The following is a 17,621-nucleotide window of genomic DNA, read 5'->3' on the forward strand; positions in this document are numbered from 1 at the left end:
TCGTCTTCTTTTATTTTTATTATCAATATAATTACATTATGGATTTATTCTGTACCATATTAATCGTCATAGTAGTACTACATTCCCGCCGAGCACGATCGAGTCCGTGCATGTATTTATTATATATTTTTTATTATAATCATTGCTGATATTATCCCTATTATCTTGATTATTATCCTCTTTGGATTTTTACATGTCGCCATGGCGATATGGGGGCCTTTTAGTTGAATGAGGGTATGATTGTAATACAGCGTTAGGTCCTATACAGACACGAATATTTCGGCGCGTCTGATGAGTGAGAATAATACAGGCAGACTGAAAAAGCGGGTCAAAGTCTAGAGATCAGTCACTGTGTGTGTATTCATTCAACCTGGGCCCCGTCTTACAAAGAGTTACAATGATCCGATCAATCTCAATTCTATAGAAATCAATTAATGTCATGTTTTCTACAAGAAATGTGAGCAATGTCCTTTAATTATAATCAAATTAAGAGAAGCACCCGGAGAAGCACACTCATGAATGTATGAATTATATATACATCACAGCTAGAATATATTTTGAACAATAAGTGCATAATAGATGTTGACATGTCTGGCTTTCCATAGTTGTGGTTGATTGGATCAATCTCAACTCTTTGTCGTAAGCGGCCCAGTTTCTAACCAATATTTTTAACAATGACATTGTATAGTTCCTGCTGACTGTGTGCGTGTTCTGCTCACGATCTACTGTTGTCATTCCTCCATAAGAATAGCGTGACGTTCTGTGTGCCCTAGCTGTGTGTGAATATTATAATCCCATCATGGCGGGAAGTGCAATACTCGGTGTCGGGTTGATATACCTTCTCATAGCCGCCATGGAAGTTAACTGTGCGAATATTCTATTTTCAGGACTGTTCGGTGAAGGGAGCCATTTCCTATCTCAGATTCCTATTGCCAAGAGTTTAACGCAAAAAGGTCATAATATCACACTGCTTATCAGTGAAGAGTTCTCTCACAGGGCGAAAAACCCAGCGTATTCAGGCTTCAATTTTGAGACATTTATTATATCTGATCATCCGGGTTTGATCCGGAGAACTACTGAAAATTCTGCGCGAGTTGCGTTCGGTAAAACTACAAGCGTGATCCAAAATATGGAACTGCTACCAGCTAGTTTGTTTATGACTAAAGAAGCATGCCGAGCGGTCCTTTCCGATACTCCATTGATGGATCGATTGAAAGATATCGATATGATTGTGTTTGATTTAACATGGCCGTGTGGAATCTATATGAAATCGTATTTACTGCGGCATATGAACGCATCAAGTATTCGAGTGGCGGTGACGTCACCTATGTCACCACTTCAATATCTGCATGAGATAGCTGGTTCCCCGTTCAACCCTTCATATCAACCCACATTCGCAACAGGGTATTCGTCATCAATGTCGTTTACCCAAAGATTAGGAAACGTCATCAACTGGGCAATTATTCACCATTTGGGGAAGAATCGCGTCTTTGATTGTTTTAGCGACTTGCAAAAGGAATTCGATTTGGATTCTGATTTAGGAATGTCAAGTTCTTTTTACTACCAGAAAATCGATCTTTACCTCATGAACATAGACTTTGCGGTGGAGTTTCCTTTCCCGCTGATGCCGAATGTAATTGCCGTTGGCGGGCTTACGTCGGGACCAGCGAACCATTTAAGTGAAGATCTAGAAGACTTCATGAACAGTTCTGGAGAGGATGGCGTCATCATTTTCTCCCTCGGAACTTCTGTGTCTACTTTTGCTTCATTACGATCTGACTTGATGGAAATGTTTTTTGACGCATTCAGTCGACTCCCCCAGAAGGTCATTATGCAATTGAAAGACTCCCAACGATTTAAAATTCCCTCCAATGTTAAAGCGTTACCATGGATACCACAGAACGATCTCTTGGGTCATTCTAAGACCAGGGTCTTCATGTTTCAAGGTGGTAATAATGGTTTCCAGGAAGCACTGTATCACGGCGTCCCTTTAGTTGTAATACCTTTTCAAACTGATCAACCTGATGTAGCTGCAAGGATTGTATCGCGAGGACTTGGGGTAAAACTCGACAAAAAGCTCCTCAGTACTGATCTCATTCAGCAAAAACTTTCCGAAGTTATCAATAATTCATCTTACAGCATCACCGCCAAACGCCTATCTGCCATTTTTAGGGATCGACCGTTGAGACCAGCAGATCGAGCCGCGTTCTGGATTGAACATGTCCTCAAACACGGCGGAAAATACATGCAATCACCTTCTCTTGAACTCTCCTTCATTCAATTTTACCTTATAGATGTTGCACTTTTCGTTACTGGAATAATTTTGGTCATACTTTATTTAATCTATAGGACATGCAAACTTTGCAAGAGATGTTGCAGTCGATCCAAACCTGTCAAAAGCAAGACAGATTGAATAATAATGACATTCTTTGTTTTAAATTGACTGTAATAAACTACTGATATTGATAACTTTCTAAAACTGATCTCTCATCGTCAATTTTTTTTTGGGGGGTGGGGCGGAGGGTTATATGCAGTCACTATAATTTAATGTATTCGTGCACAACATTAATATTTGATAAGCTCATTCTTATTGACGGAATCGGAATGATATGTAATGCATTGTGGCTTTTATTGTTTAGAATAACATTTCTAAGCGATATTGTTATTTTCCGTCTAAACAGGATTAATCTGATTATCCCGGAAGAACAACTTTAGAATGATAGCAGACACAATTTGAGAATAAATTATGATATCTTCAATTTCAAGTTTGTCTGTATTTCGCTGAAATTGATTAATTAAATTTATATGACATCATGAAAATTGGATGATAAAAAACTCAGATAATGAATCTATAAAGTTTTGTACCCTTTTGTATACATGTCATCACGAATATGCAATGAATGAACGGATGATGTCATCACGAATATGCAATGAATGAACGGATGATGTCATCACGAATATGCAATGAATGAACGGATGATGTCATCACGAATATGCAATGAATGAACGGATGATGTCATCACGAATATGCAATGAATGAACGGATGATGTCATGACGAATATGCAATGAATGAACGGATGATGTCATCACGAATATGCAATGAATGAACGGATGATGTCATGACGAATATGCAATGAATGAACGGATGATGTCATCACGAATATGCAATGAATGAACGGATGATGTCATCACGAATATGCAATGAATGAACGGATGATGTCATCACGAATATGCAATGAATGAACGGATGATGTCATCACGAATATGCAATGATTGAACGGATGATGTCATCACGAATATGCAATGAATGAACGGATGATGTCATGACGAATATGCAATGAATGAACGGATGATGTCATCACGAATATGCAATGAATGAACGGATGATGTCATGACGAATATGCAATGAATGAACGGATGATGTCATCACGAATATGCAATGAATGAACGGATGATGTCATCACGACTATGCAATGAATGAACGGATGATGTCATGACGCCTATTATTTTTTTTTCATTATATGGAATCTATACTATCTCGTTTTCTCAAACATGCCAAACAAATGTCATAGAAAAGTCCCTTGTTTCGAAATAGAAAAAATAATGATCATACACATTCGATGTGTAGTCAAGTTTTTGTCTCGTCTGCATAGCAGAGCGAGACTATAATTATACAGTGCGTATCAAAAAAAGTTTACACTTTGAAAAAATCCTGTAAAATTATACATTTGTAATATTCTGAAGATTTTTCCACATTTTAAACATTGGTACAGATCCATTTAAGCAAATGACGATATAACTGTCAAAAAATATTTCCGCTTGAGTGAGCACCACTTACTTTTGAAAAGTGAGTGAAAAATGATTTGCGCAGAACTTAGAAGTATAGTTATGCGAATAAAAGTAGACCTTAATCATGAAGAACACGTGGAATTTAGCAAGTAAAATTGATTTGAAGATATCTTTTACCCTTTTTTAATTTGTTTCCTTGCCCAAAACACTTCAAAGAGTGCATTGCGCACCACAACCACTCCCCCACACATACCAAGGCCATCGTGACAATATTTGCTTTACACTGAGCTGTGATTTACATGAAACGGCTTAGGCTTGATTTTCATTTTGTTAATCATTGTCAAGCTTGGAAAAAGTGTGGAGAAACAAGTATTACATGAAAAATGAAATGTAAACCCACATTTAATGATAAAAACTTAGTGAAAAAATGCTGGAGATGTCTGATATAAACTTTGGTTCAGATTAAGTTATGTCCTCAGATCCAGCTAGCACAAAAAGGGTAAAGGTTGTGCTTACTAAGTGTTGAAATTTCAATTTGGGTGGCAAAAGTGTTACAAAATGCTTGAATGTATCCGTTTTATTTCAATTGACTAAAAGTGCAAGGGAAATGTATGAGAAATGTTTCGCAGGGTAAGTTTGATTTCGCCCTTCCCCCTTGACACAGCGTGAAAACGAGCATTTCTGCGCAAACAGATTTCTGCGAGCTTTACAAAAATGGACAGTCCTCACTCAAGTGTAACATTTTGTCAAAACTTTTACGTTCATTGGATAGATGAGACCCAAACCAAGATTATATGTGAAAAAAATGCCCACATGTTGTATATTTTTTAATTCCCAGGGCTTTTTCAAAGTGTAAACTTTTTTTTGATACGCATGTAGGTGCCGTTTTTCCGACGGCGGCGGCTGCGTCAACATCAAAATAATGTTAACCTAAGGTTCAGTTTTTGACATCATATTTGTCCTAGTTCATGAAACTTCCCAGAAGGAAAAACCAGTAAGACCAGTAAGAATTTTTACTGGTTTCCAGTAGAATTTTACTGGTTTCCAGTATATTTTTACTGGGCCAGTTGATTTTTAACTGGACCAGTAAAAATCAACTGGAGACCAGTTCCAACAATTGCATTCCAGTTGAAGCAATTAGTAATACCAGTTAAATTGTTTTTCATCAAACTGGCGTTTCTGGTCCAATAAATGGTTTCCAGTAGATTTTTACTGGTTTCCAGTATATGTTTACTGGACCAGTTGATTTTTAACTGGACCAGTAAAAATCAACTGGAGACCAGTTCAAACAATTGCATTCCAGTTGAAGCAAAGTAGTAATACCAGTTAAATTGTGTTTCATCAAACTGGTGTTACTGGTCCAATAAATGACTTTATTTCAAGTCAGATCATTTGACGAATTATGGAATATGAATCTTGCAATTCAGAGAAAGTTATTATCGTTATTATTGTTATCATCATTCTTCTTATAATTATCATAATTATTATCATTATGATTATTATGATCATTGTTATCATTCTTATTACTGTTATCGTTGTTATTGATATTGTAATTATTATTATTAATATTATCATAATTATCAAGTATTAACATTATCATTAAAATAATTATTTCCTTTAATTATGATTAAGATCAAAGCAAGATATATTCCTCTGATATAGTCAACTGGTCTAAAGTAATTCATTGTTTGAAATTGAACTGGCCAAGACCAGTAATACCAGTAATTCTGATGATGCTGATCACGTGGTTTACCTCATTTGCATATTTCCTATTTTAAAAAGAAAAATCAGGATTTAGAATGGAATATCCTTGCAATGGCACTCATTGTTGTTGAAAAACTTTCCAAATAAGTGTGTGAACTAATTCACAATGAAAACGTGTACTTTCATATATCACATTTAAAATAACAGCAGAAACATTAATTTACTAACCATCTTTTCCATCACATTTCACTGACCATGGTATATAACAAACCAAATGCATGTAATAAATTGATCCAGTAAGACCAGTACAAGGACCAGTTCGAAAAGTTCGAGGACCAGTCAGACCAGTAGAAAATACCAGTAAAGACCAGCTTGAATTGGATGAAGACCAGTGAGACCAGTAACAACCACCAGAAAAAAGACCAGTATAAAATTCCAGTAATTCAAGACCAGTTTAATTTTTAACTGGACCAGTAAAATTTTAACTGGACCAGTATGACCAGTTAGACCAGTAAACCGATGTTCCAATTTCCAGAGTTACCAGTTAAAATTATACTGGTCTAACTGGTCCAGTGGAACTGGTTTTTCCTTCTGGGTTGGACATAAGGGTAATCAAGTATTGTTGAACATCCTATGTAAGTAACAGGGGAGGGAAGATGAGTGGATTGGCGCTGATTAGAGATTGGGAGACATGTGCCCTCTATGTTAGCTTTGGGAAAGGGCACTTCCAAGCAACAAGGTCCAATCTGGACTAGTATCTCCATAAAACGATCTTTTATATTTTAAATAGGATATTAGGTCGGACGCCAGTTAAATATGACCGTCACGCTTTGTTTACTGGATCTTACATCGTGCATTGAGAAGTGACATTCCATTATCTGTGTTAAATTGTACTAAAAAATCTTGTTTGGATCTGAAGTAACGATGTGTGAAAGGGATTCTATTCCCCTTTCTATTCAACGTAATGCCTGAATAGACAGGCAAAGTAGAAGTCGAGTGAAACGTAATAAAAGATACACTGACTCCACAAAATCTACAAATTCCTGGTGTCACATACAAATCTTAACTTTCACAACCATCAACAACAAGGAGACATAAAATGGTAAGTGGGTCTATAAAGTTCTTATTTGTTTTGCTCACGCTAAATAATATCATAAGCTATATAATTTTGTATGTCACATCTTGAATAAATAAAAAATGAGACCATAGTTTTTTTTTAATTAAAACTTTAACCTCAAATTTTGTTTAAGTTTCATTTCCTTTTGAACTAAGTTATAAATGTACATTGTTTTAAATGTACAGTGAAAATGTACACCAATATTATGTATTTCTAATATGATTTTAGATGATAATAATAATAGTGTGTTGCAAATAGATATTATGTCAAGAAATATTCACTGATATTCAAGCTGCATCTTTGTGAGTTATACGACGACTATATCTCACGTGAGGAGATTTGGGGAAAACAGAAGCCACGCGGAACACTTTTGAAAATGGGAGGGGGCTGACCATGAAAAAAAAATCACAATCAGATGGTCATTTTTACGTTTTAGTCCAAGGTCTTGGGGGAAAAATGGGGGAGGGGCTGAAGCCCACACACACAACTCCCCCTCCGTTTCCGCGGCCCCTTTAAAAAACACATTGACAAGAACCAATTGTTGACAGTAATTATACACTGGCTTCCATACTTGACACATTCTTACAGTATAGAATTACGTTTACCTGTGAAAAGGGGGGAAGGAGAGATGAATTGAATATTGTGGGCGATCTGTGACATGATACCGAGTTTTCATGTTTTTTTCTCACAAATACGGGTATATAAAGGAAATTGTCAATGAACTGATGAAGAGAGAAAACAGAGTAATAACATATTGGTAATGATTGATTTTCACTGTACACTGGCTGGCTGTAACACAGTTTTTTTTCAGATCGTGCACCCTATGTTACTCCGATAGCCTGTGAATATTAAACATGGAATCCCATTTTTTATTTGCTTTTCTCACTTCAATTTTTTTTCTGACAATAAGTTGTATCATGCAGCATAAAGATAAAAAAATACACCAAAGTCAAACTATAAGCCTTAGATTGATTAAGCTGTTTACATCGGATAGAAAATAAGAAATTTATGACGTTTTCAATTTAATTTTTTGTTCATAACAGTGACATACAATTATAATGCAGCCGTCTATGACCATTTTGTCTCATATCGGTCTCATAATCATTGCATCATATTGCTTAATTTCCCTTTTATTTTCATTCATTTTGCACAACACTTAGTATAATATTAGACCAAATGGTACATGGACTAATTGGCTATTGGCCAACTAGTACTGGTTATTAGACGGAATGACATTAAACTAAATTAAAGTAGACCATGTGGTGAGAGGACGAACTGATGGTAGATCAACTAGACAGTTGGCAAATGGACGAATTGGCATTAGACGAATTGGAAATAACCCATATAGGAACTCAGTACCCAATTATGGAGTAACAAACTCATCCTATACAGTTGAAACAAGTTAACTCCTATGGTGGCCCTGAAGGGACATCGCAAATAGACCAAATCGCGAATATTCACGACGAAATTGGCTACGAAATTCACGACGTCGCCAATTTCGTCGTGAATTTCGTCGTCAATTTGAATATTCACGACGAAATTGGCGACGTCGTGAATTTCGTCGCCAATTTCGTCGTGAATATTCGCGATTTGGTCTATTTGCGATGTCCCTTCAGGGCCACCATACCAACCCGCATACCGCCCAGGCAAGCAAAACAAATTCGCGACGAAATTGGCGACGAAATTCACGACGAAATTGGTTAGGGTTAGGGTTAGGGTTAATGTGTATCTGATTGCCCGAGTTGAGTTTTACAAGTTAGGATACCTGGTAAGCCCGGCTAGGCCGTTGGGATATCCCTTGGGGCCCCTTGAAAAAAAAATCAAAAATTTAAAATTGTATGCCCTTTTATTCACTCAAGTTGGTCCCCTAAATGTTCTTGCACTTGTGCATGCCAGTTTTTTTATGGTTGCCCGAGACGCGCTTCACCTGTTAATCCCCTAGTTAGTCTTCAAAACCTTTAAATCGAATATCGAATATTGGTCCAACTTCACACTCATTTTAATATCGAACCTGAATATCAAACTGTCCATCTTTACAGTTTGAATTTTGAATATCCAACCAACTTTCTGCCGGTCAACATGCATGCACTGAGCTGCATTTTTAAAATAATCTTTTATTCTCTTCTCTCATCACACAAAATTGAACATAATAGAATATTACATTATGATCATAAATTAAAAAGTGATATTAAATCAAATCACATCATAATTACAAAGTTTGGTTAAGAATGTACACATATTGTGATCAACACATCCATACATGGGTGTCGATTGGTATTCTTGGTTGGGGGGGGGGATGATTGACACAAATATTCTTGTGGATGGGGATCTTTCAATATTACCCCCACTAAAATCACAAGTTAGGACATTTGAGAGTGGTTGATATGCATGGTGTTCTAGGAAATTCCTTCATTGTTGCAGTGCACTGTATTTATATAATCTTGTTTTAAATTCAATTTATGTTACAAGTAAACCAAGCGGCGTACCGTGGGTCATGGCATTGGGGGGCACCAGCAAAAATTTTGAGTCACTTAGTGAGCGCGCGAACAGGAAGATTTTAAGGACTATATTTAAGGAATCCACTACATATCTCACCACAGTCATCTAATGCGAGTGCTAAGCGCTTGCTGATTTTGTTAGAATTACACATGAAGCATTTGAAGTCATTGTAATCATGATTATTAACATACGCATCTCAATAATCAAATATTGCAAGCGCGAAGCGCGAGTTGAAAATTTAGGAAATTCAGACCTGAAAAGGGGCATTCTAAAGCTTGTTTGTAGGAATTCACTAAGACCATACGTATTTCATTAACCAAATGATGCGAGCGCGAAGCGCGACCTGAAAATTTTTTATATTGAGATCAGAAAAAGGGACATTTTAAGGACTGATTCTAGGAATTCATGGAGAGCAGACATATCTCACCAATCCACTAATGCGAACATAAGCACGGACAGGAAATGTTTTATATTAAGACCTTAAAATGTGGCAATCACTTTAAGTAGTCATGAAAAGAAGCATACTATTGCACATAAAACAATAATTCGAAGTGCGAGGAAGTATATTGAAAACAGGATGTTTTAGTACCACAGGATTATATATCTCGTTAAAGTTAAACAGACAATGTGAGCACCAGGAACAATGAAGACATGGGCCCTAATCAAATTATTTTTCATAAAGTTATGAAAAAATGCGTCTTATGTAATATAACATAATTATAGTATAATGTAACATCATAATGAACAATAATTTATTCTTTCCCATTACATTTCCCTTCCTCTCTCCCTCTTTTTCTCCTTTTCCTCGTTTTTTTTGTCAGCCGATTGGGGGGGGGGGGATGTGCCCCCCATGCCCCCCGTAGTTACCCCACTGAGTGAGCCTATTCTAAACTCATACGAAAGAAAAAGTGACAAAAATTGTCTGGACCATGTACAAAGTGATCTGTTTATTGAGCATGATGTATACAACTTCTCTCTTAAATCTAACCCGACTGGTAATATCTTGTTTCTTCTTAATGCATGATGATAAAATGCAGATTCTGACAAATTAAGACTAGCACAAATGACAAACTGTGTGGCTTCTCGTGCGCCATCGGGCTTACCGTCATTCCTTAGACGATTTTAACCCTGGATTTTAACATGTTTTAAATGCTTTATACATGTAAGTGCATGAAACAAAAACAAACATATAAAAACAATCAAAACTCAACTGTCATGTTATGATATTTCTCCAACATTTTCTTGAACCATCAGTGTGTAATATCAGCTAAAATGAAATTAACATACCGCATGAGTGTGCTCATATAGAATGCAAAACTGTCATCCCTTTCCAAACTAAAAAAAGATTTCTTTTTGCCAAAATAAGAAAAAATCAACCAAGTTTAGTTATTCAAGTCCATAACAATAACAAGAATAACATGGAAAAAAACCTCCGATGTTCATATCCGAAGATACGCTTTAGAGAGAAATGAATGATTATTCTTTCTGAAACCATTAATTGATTTCACTTATTAAAAAATTGTAAAAATATTATCATATTATATTGAGCTCACTGAACCTCAATATTTTCATGAGAGGTATCTGATGGGGTCAAATGATAAAATGTTTAATATTCAAAAGGGTTGTAGATTAAATGGGACAAACACCATGCACTTGGATGTGGGGAGGGGTAAATCTGAGAAAAAGTATTTGTACTTTTTCAAGATCTACCCCTATAGGATTTACGTCCATGGAGGTTTCCCTGTTTATCTTGCTACCCTTTTCCACCCGTTTATTTTCCACCCTTTTGAATTAATTGATTTCTTAAAATTAATTCATTCACCACTGGTGGGATGGAACACCCTATCAACAAAAGTTTTTTTTTCGTCGGGGTCCTTTTATGTCATGTGTTAAAAAACTATCATATACCGGTGCATAAACATTTCATTCTTTTTTCATCTTGAACCTCCACCCATCTGTTTAAAAGCCCTGGAAAAGAATGTTTTTATGTAATAACAATATACACAAATTGCGAGGGAAACAAACTGATTGATGGCATACTATAATCATCATTATCAAACTTTTCATTTTTTCATCATCATTATAATTTTTCTACCCTAAATTATTGGGGGGATGATAACACAGGCCATCCCCCCACTTGAAATATTGGGGGGGGGGGGGGGATATATCCCCCCCTATCCCCCCCGTGATCGACACCCATGCATCCATACATTTGACAATTCTCAACGAAAATTAAGTAAAACAATGTCATGAATAAATTCTAAATCAATTCAATATGTTCTCAAAATATCTGATATACATTTTTTTTCTAACAAGATTGATTCCATAATTATTATAAGGAATATCTATTCCTTTTTCTTACATTTATGTACATACATAATATATATGTCTTATTGAAAAACAGTCCAAAACGGTACAACCTAAAATCAAACATTTAATATTCACGTGAGAGAAGATTTAATAGGAGTAGATTTTATATTCACGCATGCACGTGTATAACGATCGAAAAGGTAGAGGGAGCGGAAACCGTATTTCGTATATGGCTGTTGGCTGTGCGAAAAACAAAATCACAGAGCAGGAAGTGGATCAGCAAGTTTCCGATTTCGTTTTCGCTGTCTGCGTTTTTCCAAACAGAATCACGGAGCGGAGAGTGTGTTCTGATTTTGTTTTTGATATATAACAAACACAAGTATAGAATGAGAAATCAGAAAGAGCCCAAAAGTATGTTTGATTTTAATATTCTGTTTTTGATCTACAAAAACGGAATCACAACACGTTTTTCTCGTTGTGATTTCGTTTTTGTGTTTTCAAAGACCGAACCACGAGGCTAATTTCCGTTTTTGCTCTGCGATGATTGGAAAGGAAAAACGAATTATCCATTAGTACCCTGATTAATCTGGACTAGCATCTCCATAAAACGATCTTTTATATTTTAAATAGGATATTAGGTAGGACGCCAGTTAAATATGACCGTCACGCGTTGTTTACTGGATCTTACACCCGGATCTTACATCGTGCATTGAGAAGTGACATTCCATTATCTGTTCTAAATTGTACTAAAAAATCTTGTTTGGATCTGACGTAACGATGTGTGAACACTGAAAGGGATTCTATTCCCCTTTCTATTCAACGTAATGCCTGAATAGACAGGCAAAGTAGAAGTCAAGTGAAACGTAATAAAAGATACACTGACTCCACAAAATCTACAAATTCCTGGTGTCACATACACATCTTAATTTTCACAACCATCAACAACAAGGAGACATAAAGTGGTAAGTGGGTCTATAAAGTTCTTATTTGTTTTGCTCACACTAAATAATATCAAAAGCTATATAATTTTGTATGTCACATCTTGAATAAATTGAAAATGAGACCATAGTTTTTTTTTGTTATTAAAACTTTAACCTCAAATTTGTGTATTTTCATTTCCTTTTGAACTAAGTTATAAATGTACATTGTTTTAAATGTACAATGAAAATGTACACCAATATTATGTATTTAAAATATGATTTTAGATGATGATAATAATAGTGTGTTGCAAATAGATATTATGTCAAGAAATATTCACTGATATTCAAGCTGCATCTTTGTGAGTTATACGACGACTATATCTCACGTGAGGAGATTTGGGGAAAACAGAAGCCACGCGGAACACTTTTGAAAATGGGAGGGGGCTGACCATGAAAAAAAAATCACAATCAGATGGTAATTTTTACGTTTCAGTCCAAGGTTTTGGGGAAAAAATGGGGGAGGGGCTGGAGCCCACACACACAACTCCCCCTCCGTTCCCGCGGCCCCTTGAAAAAACACATTGACAAGAACCAATTGTTGACAGTAATTATACACTGGCTTCCATACTTGACACATTCTTACCGTATAGAATTACGTTTACCTGTGAAAAAGGGGGAAGGAGAGATGAATTGAATATTGTGGGCGATCTGTGACATGATACCGAGTTTTCATGTTTTTTTCTCACAAATACGGGTATTAAATATAAAGGAAATTGTCAATGAACTGATGAAGAGAGAAAACAGAGTAATAACATATTGGTAATGATTGATTTTCACTGTACACTGGCTGGCTGTAACACAGTTTTTTTTCCAGATCATGCACCCTATATGTTACTCCGATAGCCTTTGAATATTAAACATGGAATCCCATTTTTTATTTGCTTTTCTCACTTCAATTTTTTTTCTGACAATAAGTTATATTATGCAGCATAAAGGTAAAAAAAATACACCAAAGTCAAACTATAAGCCTTAGATTGATTAATCTGTTTACATCGGATAGAAAATAAGACATTTATGACGTTTTCAATTTAATTTTTTGTTCATAACAGTGACATACAATTATAATGCAGCCGATGATGTCATACAATCGCTATATCTCTTGGATTTTATTACATAAAATGTAAAGAAAACATATTGTTTTCCTCAACGCAGAATTTTGTTGGAAAAGGTATACACCAAAATGACCACGGGTTAGCGCGTAACAAGGTTTCACCAGTCGTTCTTATAGTCGCTCTTAACTTACAAACAACTTCATGAAACACCCCCAGGATGTGCATTGGTCTATATATAATATCAGGGGCGGATCCAGGATTTACCAAGGGGGGGGGGCACAATTTCCCTAGGAAAACATTGACAAACAAAAAAAAAGGGTTTTCAACCAAAAATAAGGACATTTCGTCCACGAAAAAAATTGACAAGCAAAAAAAAAAAAAAAAAAATCAACCCAAAATAAGGACATTTCGTTAACGAACAAATTTGCCCCCTGGATCCGCCAGTGTATAATGTTTTATCAAACTAAGCGATAGCCTTCTTGTTTTACATCCGATCTACATTTTCAGTACAATATTTGTCTAACTTTTCTCTTTTTGTTTAAATCGAATAGTTATTGCTCTGGACTTGGCCTTTTTTTACACGACGAATATAATGAGGGAGTTGATATAAATCAAGTGAATATTCATGATATTTTTTTCGTTTATCCGTTCATAGATGCACTGATGGACATGATGGACGAGGATGTCTGTTTTAAGATCATATCCTTGGTCTATCGTGATACAATCCTAACATAAATATGATTGCTTCCAAAACTCAGATACCATATTATTTAAATCGCTGATATTTTTCTTTCTTACAGCTGTAGCGTCAATGGAATTTGATCTCCCTTCACTACAAATCCAAGTATACATGTACATGTATGTGACTGATCAAGACCTCATCAGAACTTCCTAATTTTCTCGTGTTCTAATTGACTTAAACGGTTAAGTCATGAGGGGTTCGATTTTCTTCCTCCCATTGGTGCTTTGTGTAAGAACCTTGGAGTCCGCTAAGATTCTGATGTCAGGAGTCTTGGGGGAGGGAAGTCATTTTACCGCACTGGTGCCCATCGGAAAAAGCTTAGTAAACAAGGGACACAACGTCACGTTTTTAATAAGTGATGAATATTCATATCGAGCAAGGGATCCCGAGCTGTCCACGATCTTCGAATTTGAAATATTTCATTACAATGATAAAACACTAAATGCGAGGGAATTTTTCCGTGGATATGAGAAGATAGGAATTGAAGGAAGCAATGGTTTTCTTCAGTTGCTGCAGATGTACAAGATAGGGAGAAGAATTCAGGTTGATATCTGCGAGTCAGTCCTGCAAGACAGTGACATGATGAGTAGACTCGCATCCATGGATGCCATCGTGTTCGAACTGCCTTGGCCATGCAGCATATTTATCAAATCATACATCGAAAGACACCTGAATGCCACGGATGTTCGTATGGTTCTATCTTCGGCTACGGCACCTGTTCCTGCCATGTTCTTAATGGCTGGATCACCATTCAATCCTTCTTATCAACCGGCAAGTTACACCAGTTACTCTTCATCTATGAACTTCTTCCAGAGGATCACAAATGGTGTGTATTCACTTGTTCTCCATTCTATCATGGAATTTATCTTTAACAATGCCTATAAACACACGGTTGAAAAATTCGATCTGCATGAAAATCTTGCCTCCTTATCCACCTCGCAGAAGCACATCGATCTGTTCCTGACCAACTGCGATTTCGCTGTTGAGTTTCCATTCCCCCTGATGCCCAATGTGATTGCTGTAGGTGGCCTGACGGCGAGACCAGCCATGCCTCTTGATCAAGAGCTTGAAGATTTCATGCAGAGTTCTGGTAAACATGGCGTCGTCGTTTTCTCCATGGGATCCTACTTCGCGTCATTCACCACCTACAGACCTGATATCATGAATATGATTCTCGAAGTCCTTTCAAAATTGCCACAGAAAGTTGTCATGCAGATCAAAGATCCATCCTTATACAGTCTTCCAGAAAATGTTAAAGCGATGACATGGATTCCTCAAAACGATCTCTTAGGGCATCCTAAGACTAAGGTATTTCTGTTTCACGCTGGTAACAATGGATACCTAGAGGCTCTCTGGCATGGTGTGCCAATGGTAGTTATTCCAATCTTTGGCGACCACATTGACGTCACAGTAAGAATTGTATCACGTGGCCTCGGTTTAATGATAAGCAAAGAGAATGTAAGCACCGATTACCTACACCATCAGCTTCAAGAAGTACTTTCGAATCCTGCATACAGCATCACTGCGAAACGGCTCTCCGCCATCTTTAGAGATCGCCCATTAGGTCCAGCGGATCGAGCTGCATTCTGGATTGAACATGTCATTAAACATGGCGGTAAATACATGCAATCACCTGTGTATGACCTGTCATTTATTCAATATCATTTGATTGATGTCGGGGTATTTATCTTGCTTGTATTATGTATGTTGCTCTATAGTATCTTCATCCTTTTAAGAAAGTGCGTTGGCCATAGGAATGGAAATCAATCGAAAGGAAAAACTGATTAATAACGATCTGAGACGATAAAGCCATTTTGATAGAATTCAAATGAAAGTGTTAAATATGAGATGCATATTTATCTTCATTCGTCAAACATATATTTTATGAACAACGAATTACACGTACTTTAATGAGTAGAATGTTAACTCTGCTCATAAAACTTCAAAATATTGTATACAAGAAGAAGAAAAGTCGTGAAAAGACAACAAATTCTTACATTTTTTTTGGAATCCGTTTTCTGTTTTTGTGTCATGAGGGGTATTGAAAGAAGTTAACATAAATAAAGTTAACATTGTACATGTACATGTCTGTAATTGTTCATTCTGTCATTAAAACACACATAATTAACAAATGGCAGCAAGTGAATTGGCCCCGGAACAGCATTTCTAGAAGTTAGTAATTTTCATTTCTCATGATTCACATCGGGTTCTTGAAATAAGAATTGTCATCTAAAAGTGAGATTGATCGTTTATCACTTCAGCTCAATTTCTAATCTCTCTTTTAACCAATTTGACATGTTTGACATAATGGTTTTTTAAGGTCAAGTTCACCCAAGAAAAAAAAGTTGATTTAAATAAATAGAGAAAAATCAAACATGAATAACGCTGAAAACTTCATCGAAATCGGATGTAAAATAAGAAAGGTATGACATTTTAAAGTTTCGCTTATTTTTCACAAAACAATTCTATGCTTAATTCAGTGATATGCAAATGACAGAGTCGATGATGTCACTCACTAAATATTTTGTATTTTATTGTTTGAATTATACAGTATTTAAATTTTTGCGAATTTGACAATTAGGACCCCCTTGCTTAAACCACAAAATGTTAGAATAACGGAATTCCACGTGTTCAGGGAGGGATGAAACTTTGTTTCACATGACAATGACAGGAAAATCAAAATATTTCACAATAAATACAAAAGAAATAGTGAGTGGGTGATGTCATCAGTATCCTCATATGCATACCGAACATGCATATAACTGTTTTGAGAAATTAAGCGAAACTTCAAAATGTTATATTTTTTCTTATTTTACACCCGATTATGATGAAATTTTCAGTGTTATCTATTCAAATCAGCTTTTTGTTGGAGTGGACTTGTCCTTTAAGATACTTTTGTAGTCAATGAAATATTAGTTGTTTTCATAAAAGTGTAAGATCATAAAAAACATATGGATATTGTATCCATTACTCCTAAATAAAAAATATATCTTCAGCTTTTAATTGGTTGGCTTGTAAATATTTTGATTTGAGCAGCATTGGTTGTTTCGGTTTAATCAGGTATAGCAGTGAGGTATAGTAATAACAATATAAATGCAATTTATTAGGCGCCATATCCATCTCGTTAGAGATGCACAAGCAAAACAAGCGCTTAAAGTGAACCCCGTACAACAATATGAAAGCAGAAGCTAATGGTTGTCCCTTCGTTGTTGTTTTTTAATAGAAAATCTGGTTCCATCCCCTATTTTTCATTTTTAATTTGTCACATTTTCGTCCCCTGAATTTGGCACCCAGGGCACGCTAGCCTTATCCCTGTACGCCACTATTTAGAGACCTCGTTGTTTTTTTTTTGTTTTTTTTACAAGTGTCCCGACCATTACTGTTTTATCAATAGTTCTCATGTTTTATTTCCAACTGTAATTACTGT

General features: G+C 36.0%; 2 protein-coding genes across 3 annotated transcripts; both read left to right on the forward strand.

Moving 5' to 3' along the window:
• Positions 1-679: 679 nt before the first annotated feature.
• Positions 680-2,848, forward strand: LOC129260624 (UDP-glucuronosyltransferase 2C1-like). Its single transcript, XM_054898583.2, has one exon. It carries the CDS (start codon positions 800-802, stop codon positions 2,411-2,413), a length of 1,614 nt encoding a protein of 537 aa, XP_054754558.2. The 5' UTR covers positions 680-799; the 3' UTR covers positions 2,414-2,848.
• Positions 2,849-6,201: 3,353 nt separating this feature from the next.
• On the forward strand, positions 6,202-17,544 carry LOC129262590 (UDP-glucuronosyltransferase 2B33-like). 2 transcript variants are annotated; one of them, XM_054900728.2, is made up of 2 exons: positions 6,202-6,596; positions 14,253-17,544. In XM_054900728.2, the coding sequence occupies exon 2, from the start codon at positions 14,384-14,386 to the stop codon at positions 15,980-15,982; it is 1,599 nt and encodes a 532-aa protein (XP_054756703.2). In that variant the 5' UTR covers positions 6,202-6,596; positions 14,253-14,383; the 3' UTR covers positions 15,983-17,544. The 2 variants fall into 2 exon arrangements, with proteins under 2 accessions (XP_054756703.2, XP_063955674.1); XM_064099604.1 differs by lacking the exon at positions 6,202-6,596 and adding an exon at positions 12,293-12,382.
• The last annotated feature ends 77 nt before the right edge of the window (positions 17,545-17,621 follow it).

This window comes from Lytechinus pictus, chromosome 5 (assembly GCF_037042905.1).
Source record: "Lytechinus pictus isolate F3 Inbred chromosome 5, Lp3.0, whole genome shotgun sequence".
Lineage (NCBI taxonomy): Eukaryota > Metazoa > Echinodermata > Echinoidea > Temnopleuroida > Toxopneustidae > Lytechinus > Lytechinus pictus.